Raw genomic sequence first — 17,231 nt, forward strand, 5'->3', positions numbered from 1 at the left:
AGACCTCAGCACTTCTCAGGACTGCCTTTCTCATGGGCACTCACAGAACACCAGAGCAGAAAGCTAGGGTCGGGTGAGGCAGGACATGGGATCAACAGTCTCCGCAAGAATCTCAGGCCCGGAGAGGCTCTGTCCTCAGCAAAGACACCCAGGAAACACCTTGCAATGGGAGACAGGAGGCCCACCTATCTTGGACTCAGCTCTGAATGGACGGGACCCTCCAGGTACGTGTACACACAAATCAGCCCAATCAGGGCCCAAATCCTACTACCTGGGACATCTGAAAACCATAAGCCCAACATTTAGTTTAAAGCAGCTCCCAGATGCCTGGCAGACCTAAAGGCTGATCTTCTTTGATGGATACACCATAAACAGAGTTCTTACAGAATTTCCAGATAAAGTTCCAGCGCGCACACACACACACACACACACACACACACACACACACACACACACACACACACACACACACACACACACACACACACACACACACACACACACACACCCCTCAGGTGTTACCCCAAGCTGCCATGAGGGAGGGTCAGCAGGATTTTGCTTCTTCCCGAGAAGCCTCTGAAACCACTATGATGAAGTACCCACAAAGGCAGAGAAAACAGCAGTGGAGAAAGCAACAGCACATGTTTAGAAAATAGAAAATTGGTCACTGACAGTGCAGAGCCCAGAAGGCTGAAAGCGAGCTGGCAACAGGGAAGCCAGGCGTGTTCGAAAGGCTCGGGCACTGATGGCAGCAGCCGCTCTGGTCAGAAGCTGCCAACAAGGCAGCATTAGGTCCCTACGCTTCACCCCAGGCTCCTGGGATACGGTCCTCGCTGACCCCACAGAAGACCAGCAGGTCTTTCCTGGAGGGAACATCAGGGTCTCTGGCCCAGGGTTACACACACGGGCTTGTGTGGCTGGAGTGAATGCCAAGACCCCCCCACTGTGTCCTCCCTACTCAACTCCAGACTTTTACCCCAAGTTCCGCCCACCCTGGTCAGAAGATTGGAAGAACACTCAAAGGTGACTCTGACCAACCCAAGAAGAAAGCTGAAAACCCTGGCCACCCTGCAGTAAAGCCCAAAGAGAACATCCTCCCCCCAGCTCAGCACTTCGAGTCAGCTCTGTAATTCCCTAATATTAATCAAGAACAAAGCAGTGAGGGTCATTAGACACTTATGCAAGACGGAGTTATAAACGAAGACAGACAAACAGAACGAAAGTTGCTTGGAGGAAACAGTTCTGAAACAAGAAATGTGAAAAAAAGAAAATCTCAAGGACGCAAAAGGGGAAAAAATACAAGCTTCAAGCGGAAACAGGATGCCATAAAAAGGAATATTTAAAAAACGAAGAGGAGCTCACAAAAAGAAATTTTTAAATGTGGTTGTAGAAATGAAAAACTCAATAAAAATGTTGGACAATAAAGTTGAAGAAATTTTCCAAAAACTGAAGGGAATAGAGAGAGAGAGAGAGAGAGAAGGAGAATTAGATCACTAGCTCAAGAGGTCCAAAACCCAAACGATAGGTGTTTGGGGAAATGAAGAACAGGGAAAATGCAGGAAAAGAAACAATCAACAAACTAATTCCTAATATTTCCAAGATGGGTCCTCTGGGTCCACAGGGTTGCTGTCATAAAGCATAAAAACAGACCTCAGTCAGGCTCATCACAGTACAAGTCCAGAACACTGAGCCCAGAGAACAGATTCTGTGAGCTTCCTGGGATCAAGAACACACATAAGTGTCATATCAAGAAATCAGAACAGCACCAACCTTCTCAGGGCAGCCCTGGAAGCCAGAACACAGTGAGGTAACATCAGTGAGAGGAAGACCATCGCCAACGGTGCTGGACCAAATGTTTGTGTCTCCCCAAAATCCGTGTGTCGAAGCCTCCAGCCCCAACGTGGCGGTATGAGGAGGTGGGGTCTTAGGAGGTGATCAGGTTTAGATGAGGTCATGATGGGATTAGGGCCTTTACAGGGAGAGGAAGACACCACAGCCCTCTCTCTGCGCCACGTGAGGGCACAGCAAGAAGGTGGCTTGTCTGTAAGCCAAGGAGAAAGGCCTCAAGAGAAATGAACCCTGCCCTCGACCTCGGACTTGAACTTACAGATGAATATACAGAATACCAAGGAGCAAAAAAGAATAAGGTGACAAAGATTTTTGCAGAAAAGAGAGCAGCTCAGCTCTGAGTAGCATTTACAAGATTATAAACAGGTAAACAGTGAATCCTGATCTAGCTCAACTGCATGGGGACTGTACTGGGAGGACGGACGGTCACTCTCCCCACTTGCTCTGCACGGTGGTTCCCCAGCCACTCCTACCTTGTCGTCATCCTCGCAGGTCATGACGTTGGAGAAGGGAATCTCAGCCTTGAACATCTTCCGGCAGTGCATGAGCTGCACCAGCAGGTAGCAGACGGTCTTGAACTTCATCCTCTTGGCCGGTTTTATATCTGAGAGAATCAGGCCTGGAAATATCTGTCCAGATACAACAAGAACACAGAGAGAAATACTGTAAATGAGACACACTTTGCCTCTTGGGATGGGAACACGACCCTGCCAGCGACAGCCCCCCCAAGGCACTGGGATCCGGCTCACCCCTCCTCACCTGGTCCCCTCCCCACACCTGGAAGAGGTAAAGCCCAGGACACATGTCAGCAGGGACACCCCTCCCTGTCTTAGCAAGTTCACAGCCCAAAGAGGCAGTGAATGGAGGATGATGTAGGAGCAATTACATCCTTAAAGCTTTGCATGGGCCCGGCCTTTTAAGGATCAACAGTGCCCACCTTTCGCCGATGGGATGGCACAATAAAAAAGGTTTCGATATTGTGAGTTTTCAAGAAACTGTTCCTCTCATGTCCGTGACCTGGTTCTACCTCGTAGTCCCCATTCAAGCACGCGAGGGTCGTCTTTGTGATGTGAACCTTCCTACAAATAAAGGAGGCAGAGCTGTGGCTGGAGTTGCAGCTGCTGCTGCTCAAAGTCCCATGGGGGCCTCACCAGAGGGGCACAGGCAGAGGATCCCCCAGCGCAGGCTCCACGGGGCGCATTTGCGTCCCCCAGCACGTTTGCACGTGTGGCGTGGGGAGAAAGGAGAGGAGGACCAAGCAGACAGAGGTAGAGCAGAGCAAGAGGGAACAGTGAGGCATGGAGGGTACGGGGCCAGAGGGGGACAGGGGGACCACAGGGGACAGAGAGAAGAACATTAAAAGGTGCGATAGAGAGGACGGGAGACAAGCAGCAGTGAGGTGAGGAACAGAAGAGTGGGAGCCCCTCCCCAACAGTCAGGGTCTGCCCAGATTGAAGAAGCAGGAGGCAGACCCAACAGGAAGCCGACAGGCAGGGCTGGCCAGCAGCCACAGCGTCCCCACATGAGGCGGGGGCAGGGGGACGGGGAGGGGGGAGATGTCACAGCAGCACTGGCTCAGCAGAAACGCAAATGTGACACAGCAGGTAAAATACCCGCCGCCCTGCTCCTTAGCCAGGCCCAGCCACGCTGGTTTACGGGGCGAAAAGCAAACTCCCCACCATTCAAAATCATTCCCTGCAAATATGACCCTACAATCTTCTGAATTCCTTGCAGAGGAAAAGGCTTGGTTTCAAAATTAACATCTTAGTGCTAAGGACAAAAGCAGGCGAGCCCAGCTAGGACAGCCGTGCTGAAGGCAGAACTCCCAAACCTGCTGGGATCCAGAGGGGACGAGCGCAGGACTCGGGTGGTCAACAGTGGCCTTTGCTGTTATAATCGTCAGAGGAAGGGGCGAGCAGGACAGGGAGGGACTGCCGGGCCACAAAGATGAGAGCCCGCGAAGGGCCCAGCGGACAGCACAGGCAGGTTCCCGGTGCTGGCCCTCGCCATAGGCTGGGTGCCCATCTACAGGCACCATTTGTCACCGTCAACTCAGAGCACTCAACCCCCAGGCCCACACGGCTACAGATTGAGCTGTGGGATGCTCCTGGGGTGCCACCATCAGCGGCTGCTGATGGCCCAGGACAGGCAGGGCATTCACTCGGGAGCTCTCCCTGAGGGACACTGTCACCTGCCACCCTCCCTTGGTCAGCCTGGCCCTCAACTACAAAGGTCGCCCAGGCTGTCTGGAAACTTCCAGGCAGCAGTGGTCTCTAGGAGTAAAAGCGTGTCCCCTCCCACATTCACTCCTGACACATCAGTCCCTCAGCAATGGAGGTGGACGGTTGTCCAGCCCCAGCCCCCGGAGCTGTGGGGATAAACGGCAGCTCTCAGCACAGGGCATTTTGGGATCTGGGAAAGAGGGAACGTCTAGGGTACTGGCCTTCACAGGCATGCGGAGAGACCACGTGTGGTTGTCGGGACTGGTCTGCACCTGAGGGTCCCAGCCAGGCAAGGGCTGGGGGAGAAATCAGAAGCCCTGACCCACCTGACCACAGCCACCAGGGGGGTAGGGTGACTTCGCTGTGAGTCCTACTCACTAGGTATGAAGGCCTTGGCCAGGTGAGGAGGCCCAAAAGAGGGCATCACAGGAGGCCCTGGCAGTGGGGCATGCATGTGTTCTAAATGTGCAACTGTCCAAAGTGGCCAGAACGCAGATCTCAAGGGGTAGGCATGGCAGGCTGTGGGTCTGGACTTTCTGCCAGGGCAGCAGGGGCTGCAGAGAAGGCTGCTGGAGTGGGAGGACTCACCGTGGCTGCCAAGGGGGCAGAAACAGCTAGAAAGTGTTAGCAGTGATCCCACCAAGAGACCCTGTGCTAGGGGGATAGAGGAGATGGGAAGAAGGGGTCAGTTGCTCAAGGGTCAGCGAGGAGGAGGGAGTTGAGCTCCATGTGGCCATTCAGGAGCGGGGCTCGTGTCTGGAGGTTGTGACCGTTTGGGTGTTTGAGCTCACTTAGAAATGCCGCATGGTGTCACAACCAACAGCCACGTTCTGTGGCAGGCTCAGCCATGGCTCTGAGGAAGATTTCTAGCACACAGATCATGAACTCTGCTGACCACGAGTCCTGTACTCTCCCTTCCTGTGATTTCACAGGAGCTCTCCAGAGCAGGCCACCTCTCCAGAATGCCAGTGCCCCTAAGCTGTGCTCAGGGGCTCAGCGTAAAGAAAGGGCTTCAGTGACTGTTTCGACCACCTCCCCCGTGGGTTGTCTGGGAGGGAGAGGGAAACAGGCCCAGAGGATGACACTCCTTTAGGGTGAGGAAGGGCTTGTGGATGGGGGAGGCAGGAAAAGGGGGGCCAGAGCCCGAAGTGAAGACAGTTGCCTGCAGGAACGGAGGCATCCCAGGAGCAGACACACACATGCTGGACACCTGGTGTGGCCCGCTAGCCCCTCTCATGAGACGCTGGGGATCCCATGGACACGTGACTCCTGTGCCAGGTGACAGAGCCAGGCCAGCCTCAGAGACCCTCCTGCAGGCACACCATTCTCCTGCCCACTCTGTGAGAGGGACGGTATACTTTTCATTCTGTTCTCATTAATTTTTTCATTGAATATCATGCACTGACTTATTAACTTTATGCAACTGTTTGAAGAAAGGAGAGCCAAAGAGACTACTGTAATTAGAAAGCATTTCGAATGCACACCTCCCCTACCCCTGTCCCCAACTCACCCCGGCAGGCCAGCAGCCTCCATGACATTGGCCAGAGTCACATCGTTGGACCACACGTCATACTGCCACTTGCGCAGGCCCAGGACGCCACACAGGACCCTGCCGGTGTGCAGCCCCACACGCATGTTCAGGTCCACCTCGGTGGCCTCAGCCACAGACCTGCAACACAGGCACAGAGCGTGGGGCTGGGGCAGTGAGCCTGTAAGCGCCAGGGGCTGGGCTGTCCCTGCTGCACATGGCCAGAGCATGAAGGTCTCTAGCCTGGCCCTTCCCGCCTCGCCATGAACTGACAGCCCCAGACTTGTCCCCGGGCCATGCTCCCAGCAAGCTCACACTGTATCCATACCAGCTCCAAGAGCTTCCCCCGTGGCCTCCCTGAGTGCCATCCCCACCTAGGGCAATCTCCAAAGGGAAATGAGCCCAGGACTTCCAAATCCCACGTGGGTCTCATCACCACTGTCCTCAGATGGCGGCATCAGGACAGTATGGATTAACAAAGAGCTCTGCAGGGCCACTGCCGGCCAGAGGCAGGTAACCATCCACTGGAAATGTGGAAAAGGATCTGCAACCCAACATCTGTGCTACACGCCCCATCCCCTTCCTGACACACTCGGCCTTGGGCCTCAGTGCAAATGTCCTATTCTTGGGGTCAAGGACTAGAGGCTACGTCTAGTCATGAGGCTAGTGGTGCAAAGGTGTTAACTCAGGTCAGAACTCGGGAGGACGGAGCCAGGGAGGGACTTGGGGGAGGTGAACTGAAGGCAGGGCAAGCACTGAGAGAATCGAGGACTTCTGGGTACTCCCAGTCCAGCCTGGCCAACTCCGGGCACAGCCTTGCCGTCTCTGAGCCTCAGTCTCCTCATGAATAAACCCAGACTCCAGCTAGATTGGCTCTGACGATCTCTGCCATAGTTCACACTCTACCCCAGGGCAGCTCAAGGCTTAAGGGTGGGGGGCAACCTCCTGCTCCTCCTAGCCCCTCAGGTGTGAAAACACTAACAAAGGCTCCAAGAAGGACCGGGGAAGTACAGCCCACTCCCTCATCCCCATCAGGGCAGTGACGATGACAACAACCCAGCTCCGCCCTTGCCATGCCCCTGACCCAGCTCCACGCTCTGACCCACAGTCCCGTTTCAGAGGCCCCCCTGTGTGGTATTTCTCAATAACACCACAGGACGCACAAGACTTCCCGTTGCAGACTTCCCGCCTGTGCCAGCTCCTTCCCACAGCAGGCCCAGGCTGCGGGATCACCTGCTGGGCATGTCCCCCATGGCCTCCCCGCCTCCCCCAAACCCCTGCCACCTGCCCTCCCAGGCTTGTCTTCCAAACAGGGGCAGCTCTGCCCATCACTCCTTACGACAGCACGCAGAGGCCCCAGCAGCCACTCTGAGACAGCTGCCTTCACAGCCTCCATGCTCGAGGACACAGGACTGTAGAATGACACACGTCTAAGTCAGGGTCCCAGAGGTCCAGGAGCACATGCAGCTTCAGTAACCTCAGAAGTGTGTGCGGGCCACAGATTCATAAAGAAGTTATCTGGAAGTTAGACCACGGATCTATCTCTAACACCTATTTAGTTTTAAACATTTCGAATGTAAATTTTTTTTTTTTAACTTTTTTCTACTTGTTTGCCAGTCTCCAATAAGGGGCACTGAAACAAAACACTGAAGTTAACATTTACTTTTCAATATTCACAACAGAAATGAGTATGGGAAACAAACCTGGGAACAGTTTTCTGTGCACTTTTAGCACTTACACTTCTGCAGTCACGAAAGGTACACGGCCCAGGGACGCCTGGGCCCCAATTGCTTCCATCCCCAGGTCCCCACAAGCCATCAAAGCAGCCCTCTGGGTTCCCAGCAAGCAGCCCCTCACCAGCCTCCACTCAAATCCACGCAGCCTCACATCTGCTACCTGTGTTTCTGACCAGTACACTACACCTTCAATCTTTTCCAACAGGTTCTGCCTCAAATACCTCCATTCTGGTCACATCAGGTCTGCAGTTCACTGGACAATTGCTCCTAAATCAATCAGGCATCCAGACCTGCTCTCATGGCCACTGCTCTGGGCCTCTCTCTTCCTGGGATGCCCACGCTGGCTTTGCCTAAATCCAACAAAACTTCTAACTTTATTTGCAAGGAAGAGAATTCCCACAGCACTTTTGGCCCTTTTTCGTCCTATTTTTCTTCCTTGTGTATGCTCTCAGTTTCACGTATTTATCTTGAGTGTTTTCTAAACAAGAAAAAGTCTGACCTTCATCCAGTGTCTGCAGCCCTGACCCCAGCAGGGAAGAAACAAAACAGTCCACCCCTAGGCACAGGGAGTGGCTGTCGGCTTCTTGGTGCCAATAAATTCCAGCAGAGCTGAAACTTAATCGTGACTACCTTGAAGCTCAAAACTGAAAGGACAGATGCGTGTAAGTGTGTTTGTTCATTCAACAAACATCTACTGAGCATATTCACCCCAGCCGTTATTCTAATCACTGTGGCTATCACTGTGCACATAAGTGGGAGATAGAAGAGAGTGGACCCTGCAGAGGATGATTTACTACTATATACACAGAACTTTCCAGAAATGGTGACAACACACCTGCCCACAGTAGCCTCCAGACCCCACCACACGTGGTGAGAACAGCAGAGCACACAGTTTCAAGCCCCACATTTCCAAATCCAGGCTCCTCACTTCCTGTCCTGGACCTCAGTTTCCCCATCTGTAAAAACACAGGTTCTTAATTAACCTGGAATATACAGGATTCAGAAGCTCCAGGTCCCCTAACATTTTAAGGAAAACCATGTGTGGTGGGTTTAAATGTGTGTGCAAAGAAGCATCTCCTGCCCCATAGAAAACCCATCCCTAAATATATCAACAGATGTGGCTCTGGAAACCAGAACCCAATAACTAGATGAGGTAATCCCCAAAGTTACTGAGAAACCAAGGCATGCTCCACGGCTCACACACACAAGCCAGCTTATTAAAAAGCAAGGTGCTGTAGGTGACAGCCCTGGTGCCAGATGGACAAGGCCCTTCTCATGTGACCTCAAGGCTCCAGGCTGGGGGACCATCAGGGTCTCCTGAGGACCACAGCACATGCAAGCTGGCCTTACCAGCTCAGAGGCGGGTCTGGAGAAGAAAAGCAGATGCAGTTACTTCTAACTTAATCAATGCTATAAACCAAAAATGTGCAGACCATGAGCAAGGCCACATCTGGACTAAGTCTCACTAAGCAAAGTGGCGCCTCGTGTGCCTGGTGGTCTTGTGGAGAATGAGTCTCCTGTGTGAATCTGATTCCTGGTTTACTTATTGTCTGAGATGGACGAGCCTTCCCCCATGAGGTGGAAACACCCCGACTCCTACAGGTGCACAGCCCACGTCGCTGCAGAGGGAATCCTGCAGTTATCGCCGGCTCTCTCTTCTCTGGGGCCCACTCCCTTTCTGTGGAAGCTGATGGATCAATACCTGCAGTGGCTGCTGGAACCCGCTCTGTGTGGGCCCATTTAATCCTCATGACAACTCAGAGATACAAACACTATTTCTTCATTTCACAGCGAAGAAAATCAAGGATGCAAGGAAAGTGGAGCCTCACTTCAGGGAGGGAGCCAGGAATCCGGCAGGCTCATCTGCTCCCATGGGGGCCGTGACATGACATATAATGTGATATAATGTGATGTACGATATGTAATGTGATATATGATGATATGTAATGATATAATGTGATATGTGATATACGTGATACATGATATGTGATTGTGTGATATGATGTATATTAGATGATCTATGATGTAGTGTATAATATCTATGATATACGATGTGATATAATGTAATACATGACACAGTATGCCTGGGATATGCAGTATGATGTTATATAAGATACAATGTATGACATAGGACGTGCGGTGTTATACGTGTGATATATGTGCTATGACATATATGACATGTGATATAATGTGAAGTGACATGATATGATATGTTATATGATGTGACATGGTATGATGTGATATATGATGTTATATAAGATGTAATGCATGATATATGATGTGCTGAGATGATATGATGCATGTGAGGTGACAGGACACAGAATGTGACATGTACATATGATGTGACGTTCCTCCAGAGGACAGACGACAGTCACCACCTCCTATCTAAGTCTTCTCCAAGCCAGGCATCCGTCCTGCCTCCCCCACTGTGTCTGCCCAGCATCTCCGCCAGCCAAGCAGCTTTTCTCTAGAACAGTGACTCTTCCCTATGGCCACATATTGAGATCGCCTGGGTGGCTTTGCCACTCGGAATCCCAGATCACATCCCAGACCATCCTCCTCGGGCTCTCGGGGTGGGGCAGGCATAGGGGACATTGATTCCCACAGCACATCTGACATGCAGCCACATGGGAGAATGGCCACCCTGCAGGTTTGGCTTTGCTCCTGTGTCCCCGACACATGGGGTGCCAGGACTAGCATGCTGCCGAAGTGCAGGCCCCCTCCTGATGCCCTCCCCCAGCCACACAGTCTGCAGGAGCAGCACGTGGGGCGGCCCACACACAGCGATGCTGCACAGGGAGCCCACGGTCTCAACGACCTCTGCAGCCTTGTTTTGGGGGATCTTCTGTGCGTGCACTTCCTGGCAGCTACTTCATCATGTCTCCTTACACAATTCTTGTGCTGTTATTCCTTTTCCAAGTGTGAAACTTTCCACCAAAACCTGTTAACCCTGCTTCACTGGAATGTACCCACCTCTCCACGCTTTGAGATGTTTGCATTCGGATCTACCCACTAACTCAACCTCCCGGCTCCACGCCCTCCCAACCCACAAAAGCCTCATGTCTCCATCCCAGTCTCTGACAAGGACCATGATGAGATGAGGCCAACCAAGAAACCGGCAGACCAGGCCTCGCAGGTTCACCTGCCGGATCCCAACCCCCTCCCCCCACACAGCCAGACCCCGAGACCCCGTCACCCATCTGAATGAAGAAGCACACACTTATTTCCTCCAGAAGGGAATTAGCTGAATTTGGGCCAACCCTTTCTGAACATCTTATTAAGCTATAAAGGTCATTGCTTTTGGCATGACTCATGAATACCCACAGACAAATAGTCACAAACAAAACGTAAAGCAGGGGGTCACTGAAGCACATGTCATAGCTCAGGTGGCACCTCCTGACCCAGTGCCCACCTGACACCGGCATCACTTCCCTGCAGCCTTGGACAGACCCACCAGGACAAAGTGGGGCTCTCGAGGGCAGCCCACATGGGGCGGACAGTGGCCCAGCTTCTGCAACTCAACACAGGCACTTACGTGATAGTGTCGATCATGTCGAGCCCCATCTCCACGCAGCAGTGGGCGTGGTCAGTCTTGGGCTGGGTGAGGCCCGATACGCAGTAATAGCAGTCCCCCAGGATCTTGATGCGGCGACAGTGGTTCTCCTTCAGGGGGGCAAAATACACGGTGAGTGACAGCATCGCAGCTGGCCACAGACACCTCTACGGTGGTGCCCACTGAGCATGCAGTAGGACTTACTGTGCCAGGGCAACCGCACTCCCCACGGGCCACAGCCCCACGTGGGCAGCAAAGCCTCGTGAGGTCCACTGACTCCAATGGGCAGGACGAGGCATCCACTGAGTACCACCCCCTACTCACAGCTTCTTTCCACTTGAGGAGGGGGGGTCCATCCCTCCCACCCTCTTCACTAGGCCAACTCTATGGATCCTTCAAGGTCCACCTGTAATGCCACCTCCACAGGGAATCGGTCCCAACCCTGTGGATTTGCAAAGTGCCTCCCCTGACCACTAACGTGGATCATCACACCCAGCCCTTCTGGAACCGCTAGGTTTTCTGGAAGCTGCTTCTCCCCCTGGAAATGTGAGTCACCCATCTGAGTGTCCCTGCGACTTCTGACCTCCCCCCGTCATGGGGCTCGGTTCAGAAGGGGAAGGCCATCACTGAAAGTCCATTGACTCACTTATACAATGGTAAGGATAAGAACGATTCCACTCACCTAGTGGGTTTCGCTGAGGATTTAAAGAGTAAATACAGCACCATTCTACTTGGCATGTGCCGACTGAGTGACCTCAGCTGGGATTATCAATGCAACTGCTGTCATTTTTATTTCAAGCAAAGTGCTAAACATTGTCGTTTCAAGACCCCTTCTCATCTTGAAATAACTGAGGACCTCACAGAAACCTTGTGTAGGTGAGTTATAGCTATTGATGTTTACCAAAATGAAACCACAACTGAGAAATTTTTTAAAATACGTAAATGCATTTAAAAGTAGTAAATCCACTGCATGTTAATATGACTAGCATTTTATGAAAAATTACATTTCCCCAAACAAAAAACAGAGTGAGAAGTATGATATCTCCGAGACCTGTCCTCAGAGCAGACAGCTGGATTCCCTGATCCACTTCTGCGTTCGATCCCTGTGCTGCACCACTTCGAGGACGTCTGTGAAGGAAACGGCCTCCCAGGGGTATATCACCCAATGAGAAAGGACCCCAACAGACCCTGAGATGGCCTCATAAATCCAAAGAGCTCCCAGCCCCACTTTGAGAACATGTCTATAGCCTATATCTAATTTTATTCTGCAGTTTCTTACAAATGAGCAGACTACTGCAGGTTTTCTTGAATGCAGTGAACTGGCACGAGCACACCTGGGCTGACACCTGCCCTGCGCTCCTGGCTGTGCGACCCCACAACGATCCAGGAGAGGCTCCCAATGCAGCGACCAGCCCTGTAGTTCCTGTAATTGCAGCAACAACAGGGCCTGGGGCCACAGTCAGTGTTCATGGAAAGAAGAGCATTCCATCCCAGAGACAATGTGGCCACATGGGCAGAGAGGCCATGGCAGGTGACACGAATGCTAGGTTGCTGCCTAGTTCCACTTGGTCACAGACTCAAAATGGCCCCTCACAGCCCGGCTCAGATGTCCACTCTTTGGGCTCCTGGCATGGGCTGCAATGCCAGCCTCTGTCCTGTGGAACTAAGAGCCAGCCACGTGGGGGGTCTCCAGCAGCCAACCTTCTCAAGCCAGGCTCACGAGCCTCTAGGCCAGTGGACAGCTCCCTCCTGGCATCTCCAGAACGTCTGTCCCTATCATCACTGTCCCCAGCAGTGGGAAGCAGCCAGCACACACAGGATAGCCAGGGAGGGGCAGCTGCCAGTCCCCATGCTCAGGCTTCCTCCACTCAGGCCCTTGCCCCACCTCCCACCCCTATCTGAGCTTGGAGACCCCCATGGAGAGCTCATGACCTGAGCCACATCAGAATCTCTTCTCAAAGACCATTCTGAGGGGCCCGTGGGAACCTCAATGCCTACTGGCTGTGGCACTCTTCTTGTACACAATTTTGTGAGGGTCACCAGCCCCCAATTCTGGGGACCTGTGCTTTAGAATGTCAGGACCACCAGGGTTATGTGGGTCCCTGAACATCCCTGCATCCCTGTGGGGCATGAGTGGGCGCCAGGAGCCTGGGTGACTGTGGGCGTCCCTATCTCACCTCAGCTCTGCACCATGTCCCCAGTTATCCCTCCCAGGACCCGTGGGTGCCACAACTTCCTGGTCACCTCTGCGTATCCAGGATAAGCCTGTCCCTGGAGTGGGGTAGGTAGTAGGGACAAGGCTGCTCAAGAGATAGGTGTGTTGATTGGGCCAGTGAGATCCAATGGTAGCTGTGCCTTTAAGGGTAAAAGGTGAATTAGGGACCTATTGATAGAGCTGCTCCAAACAGCCCACCCTAAAAACCCCAACTGTCATATTTGACATGGAGACTCAGCGTGTCTGCTGCAGAAAAAGGACATCACTGTGGGCCCAGCTGGTGTGGCATTTTCAATGCCAATCCCTACAGGAGTCACAGGGAGGAGACCTAAGTGGCACACTGTGATGAAGGCCAAAGAGACACCTACGGGAGCCTCACGAGTGACTATCACAACACAGTATGGCCAAGGTATGCAGAACCCATCTCTGAATGAGGACTGAGGGCAAAGTCATCTAGCACAGAACAACCACGTGCACATGGCCACACAGCAAGACCTTACAGGCAGACAAGGGCCATGTGGCTTCTGGAAAAATTGTCCAGAACCATTGTCTTTAGAACAGCAATCCTAACCTAGAACCCAGTCAACACATACATACACACAGGTGCACAACTCCAGCCCATCCCACATCACACGTGAGTCTTTGGAAAAGTGTCCTGAGATGTGAAGCCAATGACCCTCCCAGCCCTGGCCTCTGGAGGCTTCCCTTTCCCACCCACCCCCCGCCACACTGACAGACACAGCCAGGAACAAATGCTGAATATATTGCTTTGTTTTGTTTTTAATCTCAAAGATCCTGGCTTTTGTTAGCAAGTTTAAGAGATCAAAAAAGTGTTTTTACTGGTTTTGGTGTTTGGGATTTTGGAATCTTCTGTGCAAATACGGAAAGCCTGGAATTTGCTGCAGGAGGCACCAAGAGGAGCATTTATGAGGCCAGAGCAGCTGTCTTAGCTTTGTCTCCCCCCAGAAGAAGAAAGTGAAGAGAAGGAAGAGGGATGGAGGGGCTCTGCAGCACATTCAGTCCCAGGGACCGGAGCTGCCCCCTCCCTCCTGGGCTTGGATGGGACACGACTGCCAGCCAGTGTGACCATAGAAGCCCCTGAGAGTACCACAGGTGCTGCAGAGAATCCAAGTAGGAAGGGCTTGGACTTGGCTTCCCAGGTGCGGCCTGAGGGCTGCAGCCAGCTCACAAAATCTGGACCCGCCATGGCCCTACCTGAGCAGACAGCCCCAGGGAGGGGACCAGGAGGGCAGGGAGCCATAGACACCAGCGTACTATGACCCTGTCCAGCCCCAGCACTGACCCCAGAAAGCCACAGAGCACTGAAAAGGCCAGGGCCACACAAGGTTTGGGGGCAGGTCGGGAGGAAGCAGAGGTTGCTGTGTTGGGGGATCCCACGACTGTTTCCAGGGCCCTAGGATACCCAAGACCCTCAAGTGACAGCTCTAAAACAGTGGAGCCCAGAGAGACCAGAGGATGATGCAGGGACCCCACACTGCACCCCAGTTCTGAGGAAGCAGGGAAGTCCTGGGACCTGGGAGCCCCCCAAGCAGAAGGAGAAGGTAGGGAGGGAAAACCTGAGTTCATCTGGTTTTTGCATTCAAAACCCAAACTGTCCGGGTCCTGTGCACTTTGTAAGACTGAGTGTTTGGCCATCAGTAGAAAATAGGAAATTTTAGAAAACTCTATTTCTACACAGTGGGGGCATGCATAGATAACCACTCTGACTGGACACACTTAACCTGCCGCGTCCACAAAGTTGAAAAGAGGCCCTAAAAAATAAGCAGTGACAATTGCAGAAAGTTAAGAAGAATCGTCATCTCCATTTCAATTTTCAGAGTTCATTCCCCCGCAACTCCTTTCATTGAGCCCCGTGAAATGCCAGCCCCTGTGTTAAGCACCAACTATATAAAAGTGAACAAAAAGAGAGAGGCCTTTGTTCCATGACACTTCCTGCTGCAGAAGGAAGAACGCAAGGGGTAGATGAGCTGAAACCCAGGAACTCTGTGACATCTGTCCATGAACAGGCACCTGCCTCAGGACAGACTGAGAGGTGTCAGGTGCCCTGCTGGGTAGCAAGGAGCACTCTCTGAAAAGAGTTTGCTCCTGGTATCAACAAAGAACAATGGTGGGAAAAGGAAACCAGCACAAATGTCTAACTGCACTAGTAGGAGGAACCAGGGGGCAGGAAGCTGTCTCTTTCAGTGTCTCTCAACTTAGAGTTTTCACTGTGGAACTGAACCACACAAATATTTTATGCACCTTAAAAAAAAAAAAACCAAATGACAAACAGTGGTGCCTAAAAATCAAAAACAAAATGAAATTAAATTGTTACCATGCTGGCAGCATGACCACACAGGGAAGAAGTGAAAACACGTATTTGATCACACATACAATGGGTTACAATCCGAGGACAAAAACAACCAAAAAGAAATCTTAAACTGCACTCACTCATTTTATTATTGATAACAACGTTGGCAGTGTCATTTTGAACTTGCTATATGTATAAAGGATGAAACAAATAATATTAATGGCATTACAATTTTCAGCATCAAGAAAAATACAAATATAAAAATCAAAAGATTGAACTTAAAGGAATTAGAAATATCAATATGAGATCTTAAGTTATTTTTCCTTTTCTAAAAAAAATTTCCTATCTCTGTCCCTTGAAAAGTCTCAGGACCAATGAGAACCCAGATTATGGGCATGAAAATGAGGGCTTCTGGGAAAACCCTGAGTCCCTAAAATGCTGCTCAGAGATGAGGTGCTGTGTCAAAAGAAAACAGGACCCTACCTGAACAGGTTCCCACTTGCCAAAATGGAAAACTTGAGCACCAAAAATAAAAAAGACAGGAGAGAACTGAAACACATCAAATTTTCTTAAATCCATGAGTTCATAACAGAGACACCAATAGGACCCCAAAAGCACAGGCAACTAAAGGAAAAATAAACAAATAGGATTATATCAAACTAAAAAGCTTCTGCACAGCAAAAGAAACAATCAACTGAGTAAAAAGACAACCAACAGAGTGGGAGAAAATATTTGCAAAATATACATCTGACAAAGGATTAATATCCAGAATATACAAAGCACTCAAACAACTTTAAAGCAAAAAAACAAATAACCCAATTAAAAAATGGGCAAAGGAGCTGAATAGGCATTTCTCAAAGGAAGATATATGAATGGCCAACAAACACTTGAAAAAATTGCTCAACTTCACTCAGCATCCAGGAAATGCAAATCAAAACCACTTTGAGATACCATCTCAATCCAGTTAGGATGGATGGCTAATATCCAAAAGACTGAGAATGATAAGTGCTGGAGAGGTTGCAGAGAAAAAGGAACTCTCATCCACTCTTGGTGGGGCTGTAAAATGGTGCAGCCTTTATGGAAAATGATATGGAAGTTCCTCAAACAATTACAGAAAGATCTATCAAATGACCCAGCGATTCCACTGCTGGGAATATACCCAGAGGAATGGAAATTATCATGCCAAAGGGATACCTGTACTCCAGTGTTTATTCCAGCACTATTTACAACAGCCAAGAGTTGGAACCAGCCCAAATGTCCATCATCAGATGAGTGGATAAGGAAAATGTGGTATATCTACACAATGGAGTACTACTTTGCTATAAAAAAGAATGAAATACTACCATTCAGAATAACATGGATGGACTTAGAGAAAATTATATTAAGTGAAACAAGTCAGGCACAGAAAGAGAAATACCACATGTTCTCACTTATTTGTGGGAGCTAAAAATAAATAAATAAACACACAAACAAATAAAGGTGGGGGAAGAAGACATAACAATCACAAAAATTCCTTGAACTTTTTAAGTCAAGTGAACAGATAAGATGTGAGGGGGTAGAGGAGGGGGTGGAGGGGAACAGGTAAAGGGGCATGAAAATCAACTACAATGTATATTGAGAAGTAAAATAAAATTTAAAAAAAGAAAATTGATAAATAAATGAAAAATGTTGAGTATTTACTATTTTTGAGGATAACTGAATAGCTGATAAGTAAACACTCTTAAGAAATAAATAAATAAATGGAAATAAATAAATTCAGAAGAAATGATGGAATTAAAAGCCACCATTTTGCAAACCCAAATGAAATAAGAAATCTCA

General features: G+C 50.5%; 1 protein-coding gene across 1 annotated transcript in view; it reads right to left on the bottom strand.

The window, feature by feature from the left end:
- The window catches only part of ADCY1 (adenylate cyclase 1), a 125,014-nt gene that overhangs the window by 45,891 nt on the left and 61,892 nt on the right, over positions 1-17,231 (bottom strand). The window contains exons 5-8 of the mRNA XM_063087523.1: positions 10,870-10,997; positions 5,581-5,739; positions 2,786-2,927; positions 2,322-2,477 (exon numbers count right to left, since the gene is read on the bottom strand). Coding sequence (XP_062943593.1) covers positions 2,322-2,477; positions 2,786-2,927; positions 5,581-5,739; positions 10,870-10,997 — 585 coding nt within the window. The remainder of the gene's footprint in view (positions 1-2,321; positions 2,478-2,785; positions 2,928-5,580; positions 5,740-10,869; positions 10,998-17,231) is intronic.

This window comes from Cynocephalus volans, chromosome 2 (assembly GCF_027409185.1).
Source record: "Cynocephalus volans isolate mCynVol1 chromosome 2, mCynVol1.pri, whole genome shotgun sequence".
In the NCBI taxonomy this organism is placed as follows: domain Eukaryota; kingdom Metazoa; phylum Chordata; class Mammalia; order Dermoptera; family Cynocephalidae; genus Cynocephalus; species Cynocephalus volans.